This window comes from Schistocerca gregaria, chromosome 4 (assembly GCF_023897955.1).
Source record: "Schistocerca gregaria isolate iqSchGreg1 chromosome 4, iqSchGreg1.2, whole genome shotgun sequence".
Lineage (NCBI taxonomy): Eukaryota > Metazoa > Arthropoda > Insecta > Orthoptera > Acrididae > Schistocerca > Schistocerca gregaria.
This window is the reverse complement of record NC_064923.1, coordinates 417,100,388-417,127,756: the sequence shown is the minus strand read 5'-3', so window position 1 is coordinate 417,127,756 and position 27,369 is coordinate 417,100,388. Positions and strand designations below refer to the sequence as shown.

Genomic DNA, 27,369 nt, shown 5'->3' with positions numbered 1-27,369 from the left:
ACTCCTGAAGAAATTGTGTCCAATAAAGCCTTTGTAAAGGGTCTCCCACTATTCTTTAAGGCCACTGTCTGGTTTTACTAGAATGACACTGAGAGAAACCATGCAATAAACTCATTTTCACTCTTGTTTTGTCTCCCATGTAAATGAAATCAAACCAAATCAAGATTCCAATGTAAAGGTATTGGAAGAGGGACTTCAGGTGATGAGAATGATAAAATAAGAACCAAGGTAAATACTGCTATATTCTGCAGTCTGTTCTGAAAGAGGATACTGCATTACTGGTAGAGTGTTTTTGCATAGGAATTCATTCTAAGTAGTAATTCTACAGTGGCTATGCCAATAGAAAATGTGTTACAAAGTTACTGGGCATATTGCAGCTCACATTGCTAAAGGCTGCTGATTATATGTGCATAGATATGAGTATAGACAATAACAGGGTACGTAGGCAGGTTTTGCAATGTCACCCCTCATACAAGTAAAACCCTTGAATGAAGGAGAGAAATTTATTTGTGCCTCAAGCATTACAATACATTAATGAAAAAAAATGAAATGTCATGTGGCTAAGGACTCCTGTCAGGTAGACCGTTCGCCTGGTGCAGGTCTTTCGATTTGATGTCACTTCGGCGACCTGCGCGTCGATGGGGATGAAATGATGATGATTAGGACAACACAACACCCAGTCCCTGAGCGGAGAAAATCTCCGACCCAGCCGGGAATCGAACCTGGGACCTTAGGACTGACATTCCGTCACGCTGACCACTCAGCTACCGGGGCCGGACAATACATTAATGATATTGCATGAATGGCACCAGCTTATTCTAGGCAGTGAAGGAAGGACATTTGGCAGTTTTATTTTAATTTCAACAGATAAGCCAGTAATGACAACTCCTACCTGTCAATTAACTGGTACCTCGTGTCTCATTTATTTTGTCTCTCAACCTGGGATATATTGTACCTCTGCAAAGCAGAGATGATGGAGTTGCAGTAGAGAAGGAGGTGGACTCTGTTAGTCACCACAATAAGGGGCAGGGCAAAGTCACTGAGCCACATGGCTACCAAAAGGTATGCCTCACATGGACAAGCCCTTTGTATACTTACATGAAGCATTTCTTTATTTGCCGGAATGGTAGTGTGTTGATTATTCCACTTTGAACTTGCAATTTCATTTTATAAAACTGGGACTATTTGTATACTGCTTACAGCAGACTTGGCATCCACTCTGGAATTTATTGGCTTGCAACTTTCAATGTGAAGAAAAGTATCACTATCTCTCAGATCAGTCTGAAGTTACTCCAAGCAGCATGTAGTGGGACTTCACTACTGTTGCATAATGAGCAATTTGTGTTTGTATCCAATGGAATACAGAAGACTATATTTATTGTTACTCATATTCATTACCACTGTGGCACCTTTCTTTAAAAGTGATGCATTTCTAAGGCTATCCACAGCAGTGTTAAGCTATTAAGCAAAACAGATTCTACGCTTAATGCTAGTTAATAAGATCAGATTATTAAACTGTCACTAAAGAGACAGACAGTCATAGAATGGCGACAATTCTCTGAAAACAATGTTATATTCCAGTCTTAAGCTGCATTTGTATCACAGGTGATTTCTATTTTCTTCTTCTTCACCATGACCACTACAAGTTATCACGCGCATTGTGAGTGCTGCAACCTTATGAACCAAGTGTCTTTATCCTGAATGATTACCAGCTTCTTTACAGCATGCTGAAGAGGTAAACTGGAGATCTTTATCTGTTCTATAAACCTGCTCACAGCTCTGCCCCTCGGTTTTCTGTTCTCTGTCTTTCCTTTCATAATTTTTTTCTCTTAATTTTCCCCACCTCTTTTAACAATATGGCCAAGAACTGGAGAATTTTTTGTCTGACGCAAGAAGAAGGATGCCTGTAAATACCGAGTTGCTGAATAGCAGATGTATTAGTCCAACACCATTAGTCCAACCATCAAGATCTTCCTTAATGATATGTTCGGGATAGAGTTGGATGCAGTTGGAGATAAAGGATGCAGTTGGAGATAGAGGACACAACCCTGTCTTACACGTGTTGGTACACGGAAGAATCAGATGTGTCAGCACTTGTATACATAGCAAGCCGGAATTTAGAATTTTGCTTTTTCATGTACCTGTCATCGAAGTACATCTTCTCTCGGCTGCTGGATACTTTTTGAAGAGTTAGTCTTTCAGTGTCATGAAATTTATTTAACTTCTTGTTCATTACTCATGAGTTTGGAAAGTTGCTTGAAGTCTCGAATTACAGTGACAACTAACACAGTTTTAAAAATGTGTCATGCTTTTAAATAAATCAAATGCAGTCAACCAATAATCATATTTATTGATGAACATGCATCTTCTTTAAATGTGAAACATATTTACAGATACCTCAGTAAAGTCATAAATTTCTCTGAGCCAGCATCCTGATTACATCCCATCATCACTGGACAAATTATTCAGATAGTGAAGGGAGACGAAAATTTAATAGTCATGGGTGACTGGAATTCATCAGAAGGAAACGGGAGAGAAGGAAACGTAGTAGGTGAATATGGATTGGGGGGTAAGAAATGAAAGAGGAAGCCGCCTGGTAGAATTTTGCACAGAGCACAACCTAATCATAGCTAACAATTGGTTCAAGAATCATAAAAGAAGATTGTAGAATTTTGCACAGAGCACAACTTAATCATAGCTAACACTTGGTTTAAGAATCATGAAAGAAGGTTGTATACATGGAAGAACCCTGGAGATACTAAAAGGTATCAGATAGATTATATAATGGTAAGACAGAGATTTAGGAACCAGGTTTTAAATTGTGAGACATTTCCAGGGGCAGATGTGGACTCTGACCACAATCTATTGGTTATGACCTGTAGATTAAAACTGAAGAAACTGCGAAATGGTGGGAATTTAAGGAGATGGGACCTAGATAAACTGACTAAGCCAGAGGTTGTACAGAGTTTCAGGGAGAGCATAAGGGAACAATTGACAGGAATAGGGGAAAGAAATACAGTAGAAGAAGAATGGGTAGCTCTGAGGGATGAAGTAGTGAAGGCAACAGATGATCAAGCAGGTAAAAAGACGAGGGCTGCTAGAAATCCTTGGGTAACAGATGAGATACTGAATTTAATTGATGAAAGGAGAAAATACAAAAATGCAGTAAATGAAACAAGCAAAAAGGAATACAAACGTATCAAAAATGAGATCGACAGGAAGTGCAAAATGGTGAAACAGGGATGGCTAGAGGACAAATGTAAGGATGTAGAGGCTTATCTCACTAGGGGTAAGATAGATACTGCCTACAGGAAAATTAAAGAGACCTTTGGAGAGAAGAGAACCACGTGTATGAATATCAAGAGCTCAGATGGAAACCCAGTTCTAAGCAAAGAAGGGAAGGCAGAAAGGTGGAAGGAGTATATAGAAGGTTTATACAAGGGCGATGTACTTGAGGACAATATTATGGAAATGGAAGAGGATGTAGATGAAGACGAAATGGGAGATACGATACTGCGTGAAGAGTTTGACAGAGCACTGAAAGACCTGAGTCGAAACAAGGCCCCCGGAGTAGACAACATTCCATTAGAACTACTGACGGCCTTGGGAGAGCCAGTCATGACAAAACTCTACCAGCTGGTGAGCAAGATGTATGAGACAGGCGAAATACCCTCAGACTTCAAGAAGAATATAATAATTCCAATCCCAAAGAAAGCAGGTGCTGACAGATGTGAAAATTACTGAACTGTAAGTTTAATAAGTCACAGCTGCAAAATACTAACGCAAATTCTTTACAGACGAATGGAAAAACTGGTAGATGCGGACCTCGGGGAGGATCAGTTTGGATTCCGTAGAAATGTTGGAACATGTGAGGCAATACTGACCTTACGACTTATATTAGAAGAAAGATTAAGAAAAGGCAAACCTACGTTTCTAGCATTTGTAGACTTAGAGAAAGCTTTTGACAATGTTGACTGGAATACTCTCTTTCAAATTCTGAAGGTGGCAGGGGTAAAAATTGTACAGAAACCAGATGGCAGTTATTAGAGTCGAAGGGCATGAAAGGGAAGCACTGGTTGGGAAGGGAGTGAGACAGGGTTGTAGCCTATCCCAGATGTTATTCAATCTGTATATTGAGCGAGCAATAAAGGAAACAAAAGAAAAGTTCAGAATAGGCATTAAAATCCGTGGAGAAGAAATAAAAACTTTGAGGTTCGTCGATGACATTGTAATTCTGTCAGAGACAGCAAAGGACTTGGAAGAGCAGTTGAACGGAATGGATAGTGTCCTGAAAGGAAGATACAAGATGAAAGTCAACAAAAGCAAAACAAGGATAATGGAATGTAGTCGAATTAAGTCGGGTGATGCTGAGGGAATTAGATTAGGAAATGAGACACTTAAAGTGGTAAAGGAGTTTTGCTATTTGGGGGTCAAAATAACTGATGATGGTCAAAGTAGAGAGGATATAAAATGTAGACTGGCAATGGCAATGAAAGCGTTTCTGAAAAACAGAAATTTGTCAACAGCGAGTATAGATTTAAGTGTCAGGAAGTCATTTCTGAAAGTATTTGTATGGAGTGTAGCCGTGTATGGAAGTGAAACATGGACGATAAATAGTTTGGACAAGAAGAGAATAGAAGCTTTTGAAATGTGGTGCCACAGAAGAATGCTGAAGATTAGATAGGTAGATCACATAATGAATGAGGAAGTATTTAATAGGATTGGAGAGAAGTTTGTGGCACAACTTGACAAGAATAAGGAATCGGTTGGTAGGACATGTTCTGAGGCATCAAGGAATCACCAGTTTAGTATTGGAGGGCAGCCTGGAGGGTTAAAATTGTAGAGAGAGACCAAGAGATGAATACACTAAGCAGATTCAGAAGGATGTAGACTGCAGTAGGTACTGGGAGATGAAGGTGCTTGCACAGGATAGAGTAGCATGGAGAGCTGCATCAAACCAGTATCAGGACTGAAGACCATAACAACAACAGCACTTCTGTAGCACTAACATTCAATTTGACCAAGCCTCGCACACACCTCTGGGATTTCTGTGCCCAACTTACTCACATACCAACTCTCGGTACACTGGCACCTGGCTATTCACACACTCAAGTGGGTGCCAGGATAATCATCAGTCATATTAATGGAGTCTTTTCACATCCGACATTAGCCCTAAATTTAAGAAACACGCACACTTTATCATGGTACAAATTGGAAAAGTAGCAAATGACAACTCCACAATGATAATTAATTTCTCTCAGATACTTCATAAACATTCATTTCCCCTTATATTTTTACCACCACCACCACCACCACCACCACCACCACCCTCAATTTTAGACCAAATGAATCACTCCACTTCCCATCATTCCCTTGTCTTTCTGTCTCCAGTATTGCTTAGAACCATTGACTTGTAGTTATGAACTGTTTTCGAAACACTTCCTAAAACTCCACTGATGCGGTAACTGATGTGTACACTGTCAACTGTATCATAAGTGGAAATGTTCTACATGTCAACACCCTCATTTCATATATACAAATCACTACAACCATTTGAAATAGCATTCCAAACCTTTGAATACATTGTTCAATACATAAAGTTTAATCACTTACCGTAGCCTGCGCTAGTGAACCAGGACTCTGTGGACCACCCATGACAAGGTTCTGCAGGTGAGGCTGGTGATAATGCCTTCGTCTTGCACTGGGTGAATGGCCCGGACTAGGACCTTGGGAGTCTTGAGGCGAACCAGTGAATGAAAACCGACCCGTGGGCCTCGATGCGAGACTTGTTGGGGAAAGAGTTGAAGGGCTGGCACCCTGTGGACTCTGTAAAAGTGTGTCACAAGTGATTACTGTATGTTCTCCCCACATCATAACTGTTCATGGGCAACTTATTTTGTACAAATAGATCATCATTGTAGTATACATCATGAAACAATGACAGTTTTCAACAGTTAACAAATTTGCATGTAATGGAAGCAAACTATTATCTTTTACTAGAATGCTTGTGTTAAGAATAAATATGTGGAGCCCTCTGACAAGTGGTCCATTTTCCTTTTCAGATTTGTGGAAAGTTTGTTCAGTAGCTCTCTCTCTCTCTCTCTCTCTCTCTCTCTCTCTCTCTCTCTCTCTCTGTGTGTGTGTGTGTGTGTGTGTGTGTGTGTGTGTGTGTGTGTGTGTGTGTGTGTGTGTGTAGCATCATCTTACATTATTTTAAACTTATTCTATACTTCATTACACAACTGCAGAACAAAATTCTGTCAGTTTTCATGTCATATGATGCACACGTTAAAGCAAAGCTCGACCTTTTAATGATATTCACTATCTTTTTTCTCAGTAGCTGACTGTTGAAGATTGTGACAATCATTGAAAGCCAGCATTTTATCTCCGACATATTGTGGCTTGGAAAATTTTATACTGATACCGACACGAAACTTCAATGTCACTGCAATTGTCCCTCTCTCTCTCTCTCTCTCTCTCTCTCTCTCTCTCTCTCTCTCTCTCTCTCTCTCTCTTTTTTTTTTAACATTTATTTGGTTATGTATGAGATTAAAGTGTCTGCGGTTCCTGAACTCATAACGGTACTAACTTACGAAATTACTGGATCCATAAACCCTATTCATTGGTGGTGCCCTATCTACTTTACATTCTTTTTACAAAACTACAAAGATTAATGTTTTAATAATCACATCACCAGCAGTCACATTTATACATCATCTACAATGGGCTTGGTTGTTCTCAGCAGTACAAAACTTAATAAATTCCTAATGACTGAGGAGCCTCTAAAGTTATTCTAACGTGGCTTCACCCTTCAACCTATCCCACTTCTTTAGACTGTGGTCACGACCAGATGTTGAAGGCTAGGGGAGAGGAGTGGGAAGGTGGACACAACTTCCCAACGTGTTTTGAAATCTTGTGCAAGAAGACATAATTTTACATGAAAAATATTAAGTAATGCATGTATGTTATCCAGATTTTTCCCAGATTCCCCGGTTAAAAACACTTTCCCACACGAAAATATACCTCTTCGAAGATGAAAAATACATTTATTCCACGATAAGTGACAGTATACTTTCCCTTGGACTGTAAAAATATCAATCCTTTGAATGGTAGAGGTGAAACTTCAGAGAACAAAAACACTCGGCAATAAAGTTTTGGAAAGATCTGTGATCTGCAGTAACATTTATGCTGCATATTTTCTTATTATGATATGCTGCATATTTTTGTATTCATATTATGAAAGTATATGATTTGAAACACATGATAGTTTCTGAAACATTGAAATAAAGACTGAAATGCTTTTTTCGAAAGCCAGTCATAGCTCATGTCATGTGATCTCGCCAGCCGATGACTGCAGATATTCAGAGCATAGGACATGTGACGTAGTCAGCAGATAGCAACATCCCTGTAAAGTAGTGCGAACACACAAATAGGGAAAGTTAACATTTTAAATTAACGCACACAGTATAGCTACAAGAAAAGCTAAGCTTTCACCTATAATATTGAGTCTTCAAGATTAATAAGATGCAAGAAAAGCTAAGTGTTAACATATAATATTGGTCTTTTTTACATGTGTTACACTTTAAGATGCATCACACAAATGTACCATCTTGAAATTCTTCTATGTGGCTATTCCTCAATGTGTTAAGTTTTAAACGAGAGTCAAACACTCTGTGATTTAAGAAATTCATTGCGCCTTCACACACGTAACATAATTCATCTTGTATGAAAGGAAATTTATTTTGAAACTAGCACTTTTCAAAGCACCATTTGAAATAATTTCCCACAACCTGTTAGAAACTGCTTTGTTTCAGCAGCTGCCCAAGAGCGCCACAAAACACCCATTACTGTGTGTGAGCAGCTATGATAATATAGGAAGCTTGTATATTCGTACATGTATAGTATTAAGAGATCTTATATGATGCCATAAAAGAAATAGGATACTCCAAGAGCAGCGGAATTTTGTACGCCATACTAAAACGCATAATTCGGCTTATAGTGCACATTCATATGTCCATATTCACCATAAAGAAGGCCCCAACATGATGATAAGATTTCAGTGCAGTTTTCGGGATGCAAATTTTTTTTTGGAATGCTGGTACTGTATTATCTCATGTTTGGTTCTTTATTGTGGCATAATGCCATATGTGCCATAAGATGAAAATAGCCAATAGAGCAGAATGAAACACTTCGTTTTTAGTAAACTGACTGCCTCTGGGGAAAGGATTAATAAAAGCCACATTTATTTTGCAAAACCACACAAATAACTTAATTGTTCTGCAAGATAATTGACTGCCAAAATTGTGGAAATGAAACAAAATCAGAAAACTGAAACTATTAACATATGATACCCTTCTGTAATTATGGGAATATATTTTAATTCATGTGATAGCTCCCAACCACAGAAATCCGTTATGTTTTCATTTGATGTGAGAAGAGTAAATGAAGAGGAAACAGTAAAATCACTAAACATAAGCACAGCTTACGTGGAGACTAACCCTCTTCCCACTATAACGCAGACTGCTATGGACATGCAGCAATCCAGCAGCTTGGGAGTGCCAGAAAATTTTTTCTGGATAGAATCTGACTGCCTGTTGCTACTGCTAACACAGCTAACAGCCACAGTTCAATTAACCAAAAGCAGGAGACAAGTACTGCCCATATGCAACTCATCTGCACATTCACGTGAGCCTGTGTGCAACTGCTCAAAAGACCTTAATGTAAACAGTTGAGATGTCACGCTCATTGGCAGCAGTTTATTGTTAGGAAGTATTCCATAGCCTTCTCCTAAAGACTGAAATTTTGACTAGTAAGAACTGATAAACAGCAAAATGTGTCAAACATTTAACTGAAGTCCACGACAATGAAAAATTCTTGAAATTCTAAAAAAAATTCCTGGGTTTTTCCCGATTTTCTCCAGGACGATAAAATTCCCAGGTTTTTCCTGGATTTCCCGGAGTATATACACCCTGTAGTTAAACATCATTTTGACAATATTCTTGTACTGAAATTCTGCAGCTATATATATGCGTCTCAAAAAGAAAATGAATCAGCCTAAGAAGCAGAAGAATTGTTAAGAAATGAAGTTAATTATTTTCAGTTTACAGTTTAATCATGCCAATCAAGCGGAAGAGCAACACATCTCCTGCAGATGTACTTCGCATTAACAGTGCTAGATGATGATAATTAAGTAGCACGTCACTGCATCTTTAAGGATAGTGACATTTCATATGTTTGCACTGCTTTTGTGAATCACAACACAAAACTGTTCAAAGCAGAGAAATCTATCACTGGCACCATCTACAGATTAGATTCTACACACCTTGACACAGCAAAACTTCATGTTTCCAATGTCAAAATAATATTCCACAACCCTTTACTCACTCCAGTATACAGTACTTTGTGCTTGGGTATTAAGTGGCTGCAGTGTAGTGAAGTGAATGACGAACGTATGGCGCATGCCAAAGTTTTAAAAGTTGTACTTCTGTAACCGCTCACTATCAGAATTATGAAACAAATTTTTGTGGGGGTTGATATCCTGCTAGTGAGCTATTTTTTCCTTAAAATATGAGGTAAAGTTGGGGAGGTTTCCTTATAAGACAGACAGGCACTACCATTCAAAACCAAACCACAAACAAATATTCTTGACCACATCTACACATTCCCCTTACCCACAAATCACATCCATGAACCAGATGCAAAGGAGCTCCCTCCTCGGTAGCCATTGTAGCCCTGGACTGGAACAACTTACCGTACTGTACGACAAGGTTATAACTTGTTATCACTGAGGCTGTAAATGGGAAACATCTGACCCCAAATCCTTCAGTGCTCTTTCAAATTTGAATTCTGCCACACACCCCTATGTACTGCTCCATCCTTAAGCCACACCTGCACACAACCCCTAATCACTTGGGTCATATTCTTAAGTAAGACCCAGGTGCAAGACTTGACCTATGCGCCATCAGCATATGTGCCTGTTACAGGCACAACCTTCTCTATCAGAGGCAGGACTACACGTTAAAGCACCTGCATCATATACCATCTCTGCTGCAACTTATGCACAGTCCTCATGTCAGCATGATCAGCAACCATCTGACCAAACAAATGAAAGGCCACCATCAAAATGTGGCCCCAAGACCAGTGCTGACAATGAAATGCTGGAACACACTGCTAACCACAGTGTGCTTGACTTCACTGGTTGTCCTCACACACTCCACTTTCAGTATCTTCCTCTAATCTATCTATCTACGCCTGCCAATACAATCTTCCACTTCATTCTGTAGCACACACAACTCACCACATCTGTGACAAAGCAACCTCACCATAACACATTTCTGTTCTTTTCCTTTGCAGTCTCTCTTTCCCACCCGTTAGCCACCATCTCTCCCCTACTTACTTTGTTTCTCCTCAAGTCCACTTCACCCAACACAGTCCCTCCCAGTCCAGCTGCCACACCAGAACAATGTAATCAACATAGAGAGAGAGAGAGAGAGAGAGAGAGAGAGAGAGAGAGAGAGAGAGAGAGAGAGAGCTGAACAAGCTAGTTCTGAAGAAAGACTGTGTAATATCTTAGCAGCAGCACTTTCACTCTTGTTCATGCGTATATTATGTGCATTCCACAAGACTTTCAACAATTATACTGAAATCTTGACAACTCACATGTAGCTCTATATCACGGTAACAGTGTATGGTTGAAGTAGTTACCCTATTAAGATTTATGATAATCACAACATATATAAGCCCACAGTTAAAATTTTAAAAATGGAAAATAAAAGTTTTACTTTCGTTAAGGTCCTTGATACTATTATCTATAAGCAGCTAAATAAGTGCACTCTACCACGAATATGAGAGGAATGATAAACCACCTTAAATCTGGTGTGGTTTCCACCTTTGGGAGAAAGCAGTGAAAATTTTTGTAGAATGCATAATTTATTTTTCTGTGTGACCTTGAGCAACTTTGTTGGCCACTGATGTGAACTGCAATCGATGGATGGTGGGTATTGCCAGTGCTGAAGGGTGAAAGTCTAGAGGCTGGCCGCCCGTTGTGACCGAGCAGTTCTACATGCTTCAGTCTGGAACCGCGCGACTGCTATGGTCACAGGTTTGAATCCTGCCTCGGGCATGGATGTGTCTGATGTCCTTCGGTTAGTTAGGGTTAAGTAGTTCTAAGTTCTAGGGGACTGATGACCTCAGATGTTAAGTCACATAGTGCTCAGAGCCATTTGAACCATTCTAGAGGCTGGTATCCTCTCTTGGCTTTTTATCGTAGGTAGCAAAAGTATCAGATTACTAATTATATGTTTAAATTCAATGTTAGCTATTTATGAAGTAAAATTGCAAAAAGCTTACTTACTGTGCTATATGGAGAGCTGCTATGGTCTTCTTGGTCAAGAGGCGTTGGGAGAGGCGGTGGGAAATGGAAACTCGTGAGGTCTGGCAATGATCCTGTATTGTTGCCAATAGGGATTTGTACTGTCCCAGGTTCATGCTGTGAGGGGTAGATGCTGAAAGTCAAAGACAAATACCTCATAAAAAAACAAACAAATTTTCAAAATTACTTCAGAGTGCACAGGAATCATATTACTTAGATTACTAAGTCAACCACAAAAAATGTCAGGACCATAAGTTAACACACCTGAAGATCCATTAAAACAAGAGTCATGGTGACACATTGTAGACCAAACAATGTTGGAGCAGAATGGGGATATGTTATATACATGGCACACCAAAACAAGACCACTTTGTGTTCCCACAACCTACCAGGTTTTTGAGAGAGGTTCGGGATCTAGTGGTTCAGACTGTGTGTTGGGTGTGTGGGATACACAGCTTTTATGTCACAGGGAAGCAAGTCGGCAGCCTGCACACATCGGAACATGTGGCCAGATCACTTTTAGATGGAGATCAACTTCAGTGAGCATAATGTGAGCTGGGAGTTAAATGTTATCTGTAATGCTATTTTATAAATGCTGACAAGATTCCAGGGAGACACAAACAGTAAAAAACAGTGGAGGCAACAACAGAACTGATGTGTAACTTTACGCATCTGATAATATCCTATCAGTAGAGCATCTGCCCTGGTTGGAGGCCTCTATATGACATGTTTTATTTGGTGTACTATCAACTTTTAAATGTCAAGTTGTATGCTCTGGGATCCACTACACGAATTTCCCATAATGAAAGGCCCACACAGCTTGGTGCATGCAGCATCTTGCTGCCATGGTAGTGGACTCAGTAACAACAGGGTAGTGTCCTGATCATGGGTGGGTTAGCTTAGGGAATTTACTAACTTGTCCATCTAGTATGGCCATTGGACAAGTTACAAAGCTAGCAATGATTTGGAAAGGGCTCCATACGGCGATACCCTTGCACTTGGCTTTGGTCATTTGTCACAGCACAGCTGGTGCTGCAACATGAGGATACCATGTTTAGAATGTCTATTTTGCTTATTGGGCACAAACCTGGAAGAAGATGGAAAGTCCTACATCAAAGTGTTCCAGATCCAACATAGCAGCCAAAGACCTTTGCTGTTTTTCCGAGTGGAGTTGTTCAGCATTTGGGGGCAATAGCACTAGCCACAACAGGCGACCTCATAAACAGCATGGAGTGCCATTGTGCATGAAGTATTGCCACATTAAGATATCCCATTCTATTTCTCATTCTGCACACGAAAAGTTGAGTACACTGTTCCCAATAGTTGTGCTCATGCCTGGTTTATGGGATGCCTTGAATCATATTATTGTGACAGTGTCAAAGTGTTGCTGGAGTACCTTTTATGTCACACACTATCACCATTGATCACGTTTTGTGGCTCCCAAAGAACCCTTAACTTAGGAGCTTGAGTGAAGTTGCTGTCCACTTCATTTGTGAAACAAAGTATAGCGATAAACTTAACATAAGAAGATTCTTCCATTTTCCTTCTTTCAACTATATGTTCTAGGATGAAACACAAACTGATACTTTAATCATTAAATATACTACAATTTTCTAGAAAATATCACTTCTACCTTTACTGTCAAGGATTTCAAATATTTGTTGTGCATAAATCATATTTGTCAAGACCATTACATATTGCATCAAACTACCACCTCAGTATGCATTTAAATCAGTTTACTTGTCTTACATAAGTGGCGAGTTGTGACCGTGCCAAGCTGACAATAGTATTTATTTACTGACTTCTGTATTTATTGGCGTATGGTTCTCAATGTTGCGTAAATATAATATTAAAGAGCAGCAGCACACAAGCAAAGTTAGTAATCATTACTAAAACATGTACTATTTTTAGTCTAACAGTGCTGGGTATCCAGGATATGTGCTAACAGAAATTTAGTGAGTTTCTATCTATCTTGCATTTGTGTAAAATCGCTATTGCTTATGAAAATAATAAGGATGTGAAAAGTAGTTGCAAGTTCGTATAGAATATTAGACAGACAAGTTACTCGCAGTATGGCACACGATATTCAGTTTCATGTTGTTTGGTCAAAAAATGATTTTCACTGAAGTTCCCTGTCTATTAAATTCACATGGCTAATATAAACTGATGTTCATTACTCGCGTAGCAATCTTAAATATTCAACATCCATGTCCTTAAGATCATGATTTCTGAATAAGACAAGAAGCTTTTTTTGGCTTAGTTTAAAGAATAATGTGTGTAATGGATCACTGTAGCAGTGTCTTGTCGGTACCCAGTTTTAGCAGTTGTATCTTCTAACACTTCCAATTACTTTGCTTCTCATATCTGTCTATGGGGATCCATAGAAATTGGGATTCTTCACTTATTTATGGAAAACTTATTGCTTCTCCATACCAGATTGCTTCCGAATGATACTGCCTCCTGTTTATCAGTTTCAGTCCTTGGTGATGATGAAAGTTTTGCTTCCATTAAAATACAAAAATTCTAATATTACACTGCTTAGACGTGTTTAACTTTATTGATAAAATTAAATGAGATCCAAATACATGAATCACTGCACTGTTTAATGCAACCATTGTATTGCTGAATATGTAAAGTTCTTTTCTATTAGCAGATACTACATTCTACATTTATTCCACATAGGTGAAGTTCTCTTCATAAATCGACAGCAAATGATGGTGTCTTGTTGAATCACTGAGAGAAAAACCATTAGTACAATCATTCAGCATCAGAGGATTGTGAGCTTGCATCCATAGATGTTAAGACCATTTGTTCCCTCAAAGTATAAAAACAGTAATTACCAAACAGCCAAATTATTTCTATTTGTGAATAATTTATCATGATGACCCAAGTGGCACTCAGTACAAAAGAATAGTTCTAAGAAGAAAACCTCTATATTCATGGAAACACTTATCATCAGTGGTTACTATCTGTTTTATCCAATGCCATCTGATGAGCTACACGAGTTCTCCATAACTGATTCTACAACAATTGTTCTTGATCTCTGGGGTGTCCAATTTCATATGGCTATGTTCCATTTATATTACTGGAATTAAAACTTTTGAGAGACGTATTAGTGCCTTCAGGATTGATTTTAAATTACTGGCAATTAACCACACAATAAAATTCCATGCTACACATTTCAGTCTCATTCTTTGAGTTGTTCGGACTAACCTGAAAATTTGAGAATTTTTGTCATAACAAATTATCATGTTATGCCAAATAGCATCGCAGATATTGCCAAATAGTGCTCTTTATATTGTGGCACAAGTTTCTCCACAAGCTAGATGCAATACATCATTAGCACCGTTCCAATGATACACTGTCATGACGCGGTACACGACATTTTGAGTCATTATTGAATATGCAAAAATGGTCATGAAATACAGGGCGAGTCAAAAGTCCTTGGACACCTTTGTAAGTTGGAAGATTACAGGGAAAATTGAAATGCTATGATGGGAACATAGGTTTGATGTGGGGCTGCAACTTTTGGAGTGAATGTCATTCATGGCCGCCATCTTGAAATCCGCCATTTTGGATTAAAGTCCTTTTTTTTGGGGGGGGGGGGGGGTGACACATCAAATAACACTTGCTTGAGCTCTGGAATTGAGTGGTGTAATTTTTTTGTCAATCTTGTACAGTTTAGAAGTTATTAACGTTCAAAGTTACCTTGATACCGACTCATGTCGCTCTTTGTTCCAGGTGATCTAAAATGGGTCTGACATGTGAACAGAAGATCGAAATCATCCTTATATCAGGGGAACACAGCTACCGAACAACAGCAGCTGACTACAACAGACAGCACCCAGACAGAGAACCGGTACCACACAGCACTGTGGCTCATGTGATCACCAAATTCTGGCAGACGGGCTATGTTCACAATAGGGCACATAGTGGGCGACTAAGAACTGCCACCAATGAGGAAACTGCAACTGTGATTGTTGCGCCATTTGTGAAAATTCCTAACAAAGTACCCATAATGTGGATCTAGCATGTGGAATAAGCCAAACCTTCGTTGTCCGGATATTGCACACCAACAAGTGGCATCATTACAAGCTGCAGACGCAACATCAACTTAACGAGGATGACCCTGATAGGTGGTTGGAGCTCTGCCTGTAGGCTACTGAACAACATGAACTGGATCCTTCGTTTGCCAAGGGAATACTGTTCAGTGGCGAGGCGTATTTCACTATGAACGGGGAGGATAATCGACATAATTGTCGATACTGGAGTGACGCACATCCGTACTAGGTTGTCCCAATTCGAGAACATAGTCCAGTGAAAGTGATGGTGTGGTGTGGCATATGGGACACTCACATCACTGGGCCATTTTTCATTTACAACACCTTAACTACACCACAGTATCTGATGCTGCTGCAGGACCTTGCATTCCGTTCCACACTGAACAATGATGGCATTTTCCCATCTTATTTTCAGCATAATGGAGCCCCTCCACACCATGGCATTGGTGTCCGTGAATGGTTGGAGGAACAACGGCCAGGGAAGTGGATTGGTCGCCACAGTCCTGTTAAGTGGCCACCCAGATCCCCTGAGTTAATGCGCCTTGATTTTTATCTATGGGGACATCTCCGTGATTCGAGACACCTGGAGGAACACATACAACACGTCTGTGACCAAATTGCAGGAGACACTCTCCTCAGTGTCAGTCAGAGTGGTTACGGCGACTACAGTTGTGCATTACATGGGATGGATAACACGTAGAACATGTGTTGTAGCAATCGGTATGGAGGTAATTTCCCAAATTTGAACATTAATAACCTCTAAACTGTACAAGATAGACAAAAACAAATTACACCACCCAGAGCTCAAGCGAGTGTTACTTGTTATTTGATGCATCCCCCCCCCCGCGCCCGGGAGTAGACAACATTCCATTAGAACTACTGATGACCTTGGGAGAGCCAGTCCTGACAAAACTCTACAATCTGGTGAGCAAGATGTATGACACAGGCAAAATACCCTCAGACTTCAAAAAGAATATAATAATTCCAATCCCAAAGAAAGCAGGTGTTGACAGATGCGAAAATTACCGAACTATCAGTTTAATAAGTCACAGCTGCAAAATACTAACGCAAATTCTTTACAGACGAATGGAAAAACTGGTAGAAGCTGACCTTGGGGAAGATCAGTTTGGATTCCGTAGAAATGTTGGAACACGTGAGGCAGTACTGACCCTAGAACTTATCTTAGAAGAAAGATTAAGGAAAGGCAAACCTACGTTTCTAGCATTTGTAGACTTGGAGAAGGCTTTTGACAATGTTGATTGGAGTGCTCTCTTTCAAATTCTGAAGGTGGCAGGGGTAAAATACAGGGAGCGAAAGGCTATTTACAATTTGTACAGAAACCAGATGGCAGTTATAAGAGTCGAGGGACATGAAAGGGAAGCAGTGGTTGGGAAGGGAGTGAGACAGGGTTGTAGCCTTTCCCCGATGTTATTCAATCTGTATATTGAGCAAGCAATAAAGGAAACAAAAGAAAAATTTGGAGTAGGTATTAAAATCCAGGGAGAAGAATTAAAAACTTTGAGGTTCGCCGATGACATTGTAATTCTGTCACAGACAGCAAAGGACTTGGAAGAGCAGTTGAACGGAATGGACAGTGTCTTGAAAGGAGGATTGAAGATGAACATCAACAAAAGCAAAACGAGGATAATGGAATGTAGTCGAATTAAGTCGGGTGATGATGAGGGAATTAGATTAGGAAATGAGACACTTAAAGTAGTAAAGGAGTTTTGCTATTTGGGGAGCAAAATAACTGATGAAGGTCAAAGTAGAGAGGATATAAAATGTAGACTGGAAATGGCAAAGAAAGCATTTCTGAAGAACAGAAATTTGTTAACATCGAGTATAGGTTTAAGTGTCAGGAAGTCATTTCTGAAAGTATTTGTATGGAGGGTAGCCATGTATGGAAGTGAAAAATTGACAATAAATAGTTTGGACAATAAGAGAATAGAAGCTTTCGAAATGTGGTGCTACAGAAGATTGTTGTTGATTAGATGGGTAGATCACGTAACTAATGAGGAGGTACTGAATAGGGTTGGGGAGAAGTTTGTGGTACAACTTGACTAGAAGAAGGGATCACAAATTTAGCATTGGAGGGCAGTGTGGAGGGTAAAAAATCGTAGAGGGAGACCAGGAGATGAATACACTAAGCAGATTCAGAAGGATGTAGGTTGCAGTAGGTACTGGGAGATGAAGGAGCTTGCACAAGATAGATTAGCATGGAGAGCTGCATTAAACCAGTCTCAGGACTGAAGACCACAACAACAACAACCACCCCCTTCCCGTTTAAAAAAGAATTACTTGAATTCATAATGGCGGATTTCAAGATGGTGGCCATGAATGACATTCACTATGAAATTTGCCACCCCACATCAAACCTATGTTCCCTTCATTACATTTCAATTTTCCCTTTAATCTTCCAACTTATGAATGTGTCCAAGGACTTTTTACTCGCCCGTATTACTTCACAATATCTATTCTATTCCTGCAAACAGTAATAAGGAACACTGCTGTCATTAAATAATGTAATGGAGGTGCTAAAGGCAATCTCATTCTTTGTGTCCATTTTCAATTAGAAATCTGAAGTGTGGTACTGGATTTACACAAATTATAGTAGTTAAAACTAATGAGCAATAAAAATGCAAACTGAACACAACCAAACCTGATGAAACTGTTCACAAACTTCAGCAGATTTACTTATTTCAAATTTTGTAGTCTCCACACCTGTCGAGCATGGGGAGGCAATGTCAATCCAAGCTGCCCAAATGCAGATGAGGGTAGACGGAAACCACAGAAGCTTGAAAGATTTTTCTTGGTATGCCACCACATCATACTGTAAAAAACTATTTACAATATGACTCTGTGCCATCCCACAACACTTTTATGTTAATTGAGTCTGGACAGAAGCCTGTGCAATTAAACCATGGAAAACAAAAACCAATACAGTCATTGTGGGATTCCCGCCCTGTTTTTTCCTGAATGCAAATCCGATTCCTTGACCACTGTGCAAACTGGCTCAATAGAAAAAAATTATAAATTTACTAACTGCACTAACCACTAATCACATAATTCTAACACAATACACACAATTGGCATCTAAAGGCACGATCTGCTGTTCCACGTGATTCTCTGCAGGAATACCTGATTTGTTAGCCATCGTAAAAAGTGGTTTTCAAATTACTGGATTCTTCTCTAACTGCTTAACAAAGTAATTACATACTTATAAATGGAAAACAGCTGTCAATGGATAGTATTGCTTATTTAGTTTAAGTAGGTATTGTGAGACGGCGACCTTTTAAGATTAAAGCCTGTTTACAACTATGAATAAACACAGCAGAACATTCACAGTTCATGTTTTCATTCATATAAGCATAAAATATGTCTTTTTCCTTAAACTCTTTAAGTATTGCAGTTAATTTCAAGAATTTGAAGAGCATTTCTTTCAAAGTGAAAATAACCAAGCCAAAAGCAACTATCTGCTTAAGGTGAAAGGTAATATATAAATTTACCTGTGTTAACTATACCTTGTATTACTCAAACTAATTCAACAGACAGTACAACAAGAAACATACAAGGTCTGTTCAAAAAATTGAGGAACTTTGCTCAGAGAAGTTTTCTACGCTTACCTTTTACTTTACATATTTACAGCGGGCAGGTGTGCAGAGGACAGAGGATGCGGCAGCACATTTTTTGTGCGAGAATCACATGCCAATGGGGATGAATGGCGGAGGGGGGGAGGGGGGGGGGGAGTTATCGTGATGCAAGAGCCAGGAATTGTCTCGCACATTTCAGGCCGTTTCCTTCTCATATTTTTTCGCATGTGTTGCAATACATCCCGATAGTACCATCGATTAACAGTTTGCTCTATGGCACCAATTCATGATGAACTAATCCTTAAAAGTAAAAGAACTATCAGCCTGGCTGTGAAATTTGACCCGACAAGCTTTTTCTGGTTTTGGAGAACCTTGAAGATTGAACCTTAGTCTCAACATCATAACTATAGACACATTTGTCATCACCAGTTATTATTCTCTTAAGGAACATCTTGTTCTCATTTGTAAAATCCAAAAGCTCTTCACAAATTGCAAGGCAAAGGTCTTCTGGTCTTGACTGATGAGCTATGGGACAAACTTGGTAGCAATATGATGCATTCCAAGATGTTGTGTCAGGATTTCATGACATGATCCAACTGAAATGTTCCATTCTTCTGAAATATCTCTGACAGTCAGTCATCAATTGGCACACACCATTTCATTAACACTCATGACATGAGTGTCATCGGTAGACATCAACAGGCATTCTGAACGAGGTTTATCTTTAACTTCGGTCCGGCCATTTTTGAACTGTGTGAACTATTTTTAACACCAAGCATGGTTTAAGCACTCATCCCCATAGACTTCCTGCATAATTTGGTCTGTCTCCGTAATGGTTTTATTGAGTTTCACACAAAATTTAACGCAGAAGCGTTGCTGCTCTAACTATTCCATCTTGAAATTTGCAAATTGTGTGACAAAACATTCTATTCAGTACAGCACTGAACAATAACTAACCTACATACAAGAATGAAACCTCCAGCAGTTACACATTAAACACACGCATCTGCAGGAATGCCAATTGCATTTCACTCCTATGCACTGTTGGCACGAAATTACGAATGTTCCAGAATTTTTTGAACAGACATCATATTCCCAGCTATAGAAGTATTATAGGGGAATATTATGTACATAATTAAACACTTACTTTATTCCAGGTACTCTCGGAACTTCACAGCTTGAACGTGGTCGACCATCAACTGTTGTCGAAATAGGTTTTCGGTTAGAATCAGCTGGGTCAACAACCACTAAGCCCAACAATGAACCATCAGCAACTAAAAGAAATGTTAACAATATGAGGATCTAGTTTTTCAGAAATCGTTACTGCACTTAAACACAGAACTCAATGGGGAACTACTAATTGAGTCGTACGATTTGTTGCTTAGGACGGCAAGAGAGTTGATAATATGTTACTGATAAACTGTGTGCACACACTCAGCAGTGCCCACTTGCACATAGGTTTTGAAGTTGCAGAGCGCGCAGCTGTGATACGCTTCCTTCACTAGACCTGACATGTAAGCTGTGAATTTAGATGAGATGATTGAAGAACATCTGTGAATTGGTACAGGACTGTCATTCTGTGTGATAACCCCTCACCCACTGCAAGACTTGTTGCACGCAAAACCATTTAATCAGATGAACATCTGCAACTGAGGAACATTTTTATAGAAACGAAACACATTTCAATTGCCAGCAATTTTCTTAATTTATTCCATGACCAATTTTGAAGCTTACAGCTTCATCTTCAGGTGCCACCAACTGCGAGCAAGAGAAAGGCTCCAAACGTACAAACACTCTGCAGCTTCTGTTGCACAAAAGCAGTGCGCGGAGCAACAAAGGTGGTGACGCTATTATGGACTATCTTATATCCACGGATCACATGATGCTCAAGAGCCCACAGATGTTCCTCTGCCACAGAGTACATAAGCCACTGCGCACACTCCAGAAGGCAGCTGCAGTCACAGCTTCAGTCCAGGACACTCAGTATGGCTGCCTATAGTGTCCAATTTGTTGGAGTGATGTGGAATGTTACTTTCAATGGTGAGACAGCAATAAATATTATTTATCAAACTCACTGTAGAAACATCAAACAATGCTTATTATACAAACTACTGTCCAACACACAGACATTAACTTCCATTCCCCACCTCATTGACTCCTACATCAGCCACTTCTGCTACCGCAGTCAGCAGACTTCTGGGCTATCTGCACTAGTCTAGTCATTTCCACGTTGTGCTGTCCAGACGGTCACTGTGGTTGCTACTCCTATGTGCGAGTGAAGTTTCTTATTTGTTTACATTATTATTGAGTTCATTTCTGTCCGGAACCCTCCCCAAAGTTAGTGTTTTTGTTCCGGTGCCTTGCATTTGATTGACGTGGATGTGATTCCCCAAAACTGACTGGCCCAATCGCCACACATTTACATTCCCATAATTATGTGAGTACACCACTTTCCACAACTGTAGCTTTCATTCTTGTATGTCAGTCCCATAGTAATTGTACATTAGTAGCCCCTTTTCTTGTTGGCAGTTGTTGAAGATTGAGCTTTAACTTTCAAAACCAGTCATGGAATAAATTAAGAAAATTCCTGGCAACTGAAGTAGATTTTTTTTCTATAAATATGTTCCTAGTTTGTGGGTGTTCACCTATTCAAATATTTTGTACTGAAGTGCTGTATGGGCAGTCAGAACATATTACCATCTCTTCAAAACATGCAAGAAATTGCTTAAGTTAACCACCAGCATGTTTATCGATAAGATTATTCCTAATTACGTAAAAAATTGCTTTAACATAACTTTTGCGCACTTCTCAAAATATATACAGCAGCTCATGAGAGCAGCTGAGAGTAAACAAATTCGATCATTGTATTCCAAGAAAGACTGCTGGAATAAAAAAGCATATGTAGCTCACCTACAATTAGCTAAAGGGCACAATTAGTTCACTTTTGACTATGCTTATAAGCACAATATGTACATTACAAAAGTCTTTGGTGACAAAACAATAAGCACCCACAAATGGAAGCTTGAAAGACTTATGTTAGGAACTAACACATCTACTTAAGATAAACCCCCAAACGTTCCTTCCAATTCCATAGTAAGGTAGAGAATCACACTAATACTTGTTTCAGTGCCAATGAGATTGAACTACTTAACAAAGGCCTCTCATATAACACGTACCCTACATTCAACCATACAAAAGCAACGGACTTAGTAGCTTACACAACTGCTGATTTAGACAAAGTTAAGGGCATTATAGCTGACAAAAACTAAATCTCTGAAGTTAAATAGGACCGCTCCTCATGAGTTACCTCAAAAACATACTCATGTACTCACTGAGTCAGTAACACAGAGGCATCACATCCTAACTACAGATCAATTGCTAGTCTGCAATATTAATACAAAACTAGAGGACAATAGAGCCATGATCATGTTTGCAGACAGAAAGGCTGCACCTCGGTTGTCATCCTGTACACGGAATGCACACAGAAAGTTCACAATTTCATTAGCAGTAGTAACACTAAAGCTTATTGATTAATAAAATTCTTTTCCGGGCTATTATGCCGTGGTCTGATGGATTTCGCATTGTAACCCAACGTTTCGTCCCCATCTGCGGAGGACATCTTCAAGGGGGTTCGTGGCTTCTGTTAACTTCCGAAACACAGACAGTGTGTGTTTCGGAAGTTAACAGAAGCCACGGACCCCCTTGAAGATGTCCTCCGCAGATGGGGACGAAACGTTGGGTTACAATGCAAAATCCATCAGACCACGGCATAATAGCCCGGAAAAGAATTTTATTAATCATGACAGTTCCGGCCATGAAAGTTTACATTTTACACTAAAGCTTATTGTTTCAAATTGAACTTCAAAAATTTTAATTAATATCAAATCAAAATTGCATTTAAAAACTTATAAAAATATTTGACCCCTTTCAAAAAAGTGTGTTATTACCAATGAATCCTGAAACTGCCACATTAAGAGGTACATCAACAATACATAAGCTTAATGCTCCCCTTAGAGCGACTGTTATCGCCACAGACTCCACTGATTACTCTTTTCTTTACAAGTATTACCATTAGCCAGCCACCTATGTATTTAAAAATTAACATGAGCTCGTTGTCTGCTTAAATGATATTTGTGTTCCCAACAACATATATGGCCAGCTTGAATGTCACCAACATGTACACTAACATGTACACTATTATCCCTAGAAAGGAAATGACCCTCATCATCAAGAATAATTTGAAACAATACATTAATTTTGGTACAGAAGTCATTAATGAGCTCATTATATTCCTCTGGCTGGTCCTTCATGCAACTACTTTCGATTTGGGAATGCTGTCTATGGACAACACAACCTTTCAAACATAGTTGCTAATACTTTAATCACCCACATTGCATCCCAAATTTTTTTCAAACAAATACCACCCATAAACAAAATTATACATCACTGGTGTTCTGTAGATGATGATTTTTTTCTTTGTAACAGCTCAAAGGAACAATTTATCCAATTCCAACAAGATTTGAATGGTTGTTGTTGTTGTTGTTGTTGTTGTGGTCTTCAGTCCTGAGACTGGTTTGATGCAGCTCTCCATGCTACTCTATCCTGTGCAAGCTTCTTCATCTCCCAGTACCTACTGCAACCTACATCAGGGTGTATACATGGACAAGGAAAAAAAATCCCAGATTTTTCCCGGATTTAAAGGTTAAAAGTACACTTTCTCCCAGGTGACAGTATATTTTCCCTTTTCCCTTATCAATCATTTGAATGGTTATTGTTCTATACCCAGGCGTACAATATCGCGGCACTTTAAAAAACGAAACTCAGGGAAAAAGACGCATTTTGGAAATATCTTTGATGTGCAGCAACATGAACGCTGTGTATTTTCGTATTACGAAAGTATACACTGAAATTCCACCAAACACCGCATGTTACTTTCCGAATCATTGAAATTGAGATTTTGATGTGCTTTTGTAGGCCGTTCATAGCTCATGTCACATGATCTCACCAGCCGATGACAGCGGATATTCAGAGCTTAGGACACGTGATGTAGTCAGCCAACAGCAACATCACTGTTAAGTAGCACGAACACACAGACAGGGAAAGTTAATAGTTGAAATTAATATACATAGTATTGCAACAAGAAAAGCAAAGTTTTCACATATTGTTCTCAAGCTGCAAGAGAAGCTAAGCTTTTGCATATACTGTTGATCTTTTTTGCCCGTGTTACACTTTAAGATATATCACACAAATGTGCCAGTAAAATTTTTAATAATGACATAAATATCTGATCTTCAGGTTCGAAATTCTTCTAAAAGGTGCGTCATCAAAGAGTTGATTTTTAAATGAGAGTCAAACGCTCTGTGATTTAATAAATTCATGGTACATTCTTGCACATAGCTCAACTTACATAAAAGGATATTTACTGTGAAAGTAATGCTTTTTAAACCACTATTCACAATATTTTCCCGTGACTTGTTACAAATAGGTTCGTTTCAGCAGTTGCCAGAAAGCGCAGATGACAGACGACACCACGCTATGGTAGCTATCATGACGTAGGAAACCCGTAACTACATACGTGTAAAACATTGAAAGAACATACATTATGTCATAAAAGAAACAAGACATCAGAGGATACTGCAAGAGCTGGCCGGTGTGGCCGAGCGGTTCTAGGCGTTTCAGTCTGGAACCGCGAGACCGCTACGATCGCAGGTTCGAATCCTGCTCCGGGCATGGATGTGTGTGATGTCCTTAGGTTAGTTAGGTTTAAGTAGTTCTAAGTTCTAGGGGACTGATGACCTCAGAAGTTAAGTCCCATAGTGCTCAGAGCCATTTGAACCATTTGATACTGAAAGAGCACCGGAATTCCGTAAACAATATTAAAATGTGCATATTTAAAGTGCACATTCGTATGTCCGGATTCACAATGATGTAGACGATAATCTTTTCAGTGTGGTTTTCGGGATGTAAATTTTCTTGGAGCACCAGCACTGTATTATATCATGTTTGGTTCTTTATTATGACAAAATGCCATACGTGCTAGAAAATGAAAACGTGCACTTGAAATGCAGCGAGCAGTTGAAACTAGCCAGTACTGTGGAATTAAAGATTTCGTTTAAGTGCATTGACTGCCTCTTCAGAAAAGATTAACAAAAGTCGAATTTCTTTAGCAAAGAGAAAAGAATCACTTCATTATTCCGCGAGGCGATTAATGCTTGACTGTAAGAAAGGTGGAAATAAAATAAAATCTGAAATTAATGACATTTTACCCTACCATAATTAAGTGAATGTATTTTAATTCACTTGATAGCTTCAGGCCACAGATATCTGTTTTGTTTTCATTTGACGTGAGAGTAAACGAAGGGGAAACAGCAAAATCACTAAATGTAAACACGGGTCATGTGGAGACTACCCACTACTCAAATTGCTCTGCGCACCAGCCCCGAATCTACATTTGCGAACCGAGTTAATACTAAAAAAAAAAATCGAATTTTCAAGAAATGTTCATCTGACAAGAGATAAGCAAGAATTTACATATTTCTTCAAACCTTACCTCCTAGCATTTTTTTCTCTCTAATCTTGCTTCAGCTTTACATGGCGTGCTTTCCTTTCTGCGAAAGAATCTATTACCTCATCAAAGTTTGTCAAACGTTTTGCTACATGAAAAATCAAAATGTCATTATCTAATACTAAAAAAGCTGTTAATACAAATAATACCCTAGACTGGAGTGGTTTATCGATCTGATTACGTCTATCTTGTCACTGTCTGCTACATAAAACAAAATAGGCCTTTCTAATATGGCAACAATTTTGTAACACATAGTACGCGAAAGAACTTGCCCCCCTTCTAACAGCCGTGTACCACAAGTCTCTAGAGGAATGGAAGGTTCCAAATGGCTGGAAAAGAGCACAGGTAGTCCCAGTCTTCAAGAAGGGTCATCAAGCAGATGCGCAAAACTATAGACCTATATCTCTGACGTCTATCTGTTGTAGAATTTTAGAACATGTTTTTTGCTCAAGTATCATGTCGTTTTTGGAAACCCAGAATCTACCCTGTAGGAATCAACATGGATTCTGGAAACAGCGATCGTGTGAGACCCAACTCGCTTTATTTGTTCATGAGACCCAGAAAATATTAGATACAGGCTCCCAGGTAGATGCTATTTTTCTTGACTTCCAGAAGGCGTTCGATACAGTTCCGCACTGTCACCTGATAAACAAAGTAAGAGCCTACGGAATATCATACCAGCTGTGTGGTTGGATTGAAGAGTTTTTAGCAAACAGAACACTTCATGTTGTTATCAACGGAGAGACGTCTACAGACGTTAAAGTAACCTCTGGTGTGCCACAGGGGAGTGTTATGGGACCATTGCTTTTCACAATATATATAAATGACCTAGTAGATAGTGTCGGAAGTTCCATGCTGCTTTTCGCGGATGATGCTATAGTATACAGAGAAGTTGCAGCATTAGAAAATTGTAGCGAAACGCAGGAAGATCTGCAGCGGACAGGCACTTGGTGCAGGGAGTGGCAACTGACCCTTAACATAGACAAATGTAATGTATTGCGAATACATAGAAAGAAGGATCTTTTATTGTATGATTATATGATAGCAGAACAAACACTTGTAGCAGTTACTTCTGTAAAATATCTGGGAGTATGCGTGCGGAACGATTTGAAGTGGAATGATCATATAAAATTAATTGTTGGTAAGGCAGGTACCAGGTTGAGATTCATTGGGAGAGTCCTTAGAAAATGTAGTCCATCAACAAAGGAGGTGGCTTACAAAACACTCGTTCGACCTATACTTGAGTATTGCTCATCAGTGTGGGGTCCGTACCAGGTCGGGTTGACAGAGGAGATAGAGAAGATCCAAAGAAGAGCGGCGCGTTTCATCACAGGGTTATTTGGTAACCGTGATAGCATTACGGAGATGTTTAACAAACTCAAGTGGCAAACTCTGCAAGAGAGGCGCTCTGCATCGCGGTGTAGCTTACTCTCCATGTTTCGAGAGGGTGCGTTTCTGGATGAGGTATCGAATATATTGCTTCCCCCTACTTATACCTCCCGATTAGATCACGAATGTAAAATTAGAGAGATTAGAGCGTGCACGGAGGCTTTCAGACAGTCGTTTCTCCCGCGAACCATACGAGACTGGAACAGGAAAGAGAGGTAATGACAGTGGCACGTAAAGTGCCCTCCGCCACACACCGTTCGGTTGTTTGCGGAGTACAAATGTACATGTAGATGTAGACAAATGACACTGTTTTGGCAGAAATGGTCATTTTTATAACATGACAATATATAATTCACGAAGTACCAATATCAAATGCCTATTTGGCCTACTACA

General features: G+C 39.4%; 1 protein-coding gene across 3 annotated transcripts in view; it reads right to left on the bottom strand.

Moving 5' to 3' along the window:
- The window catches only part of LOC126266861 (CREB-regulated transcription coactivator 1-like), a 674,669-nt gene that overhangs the window by 517,828 nt on the left and 129,472 nt on the right, over positions 1–27,369 (bottom strand). For all 3 annotated transcript variants that reach the window (XR_007548939.1, XM_049971482.1, XM_049971483.1), the window contains exons 3-5: positions 20,170–20,296; positions 11,354–11,504; positions 5,614–5,826 (exon numbers count right to left, since the gene is read on the bottom strand). Coding sequence is in view for 2 of the 3 variants with exons in the window: in XM_049971482.1 (XP_049827439.1) it covers positions 5,614–5,826; positions 11,354–11,504; positions 20,170–20,296 (491 nt within the window). In the remaining variant the exon portion in view is untranslated. The remainder of the gene's footprint in view (positions 1–5,613; positions 5,827–11,353; positions 11,505–20,169; positions 20,297–27,369) is intronic.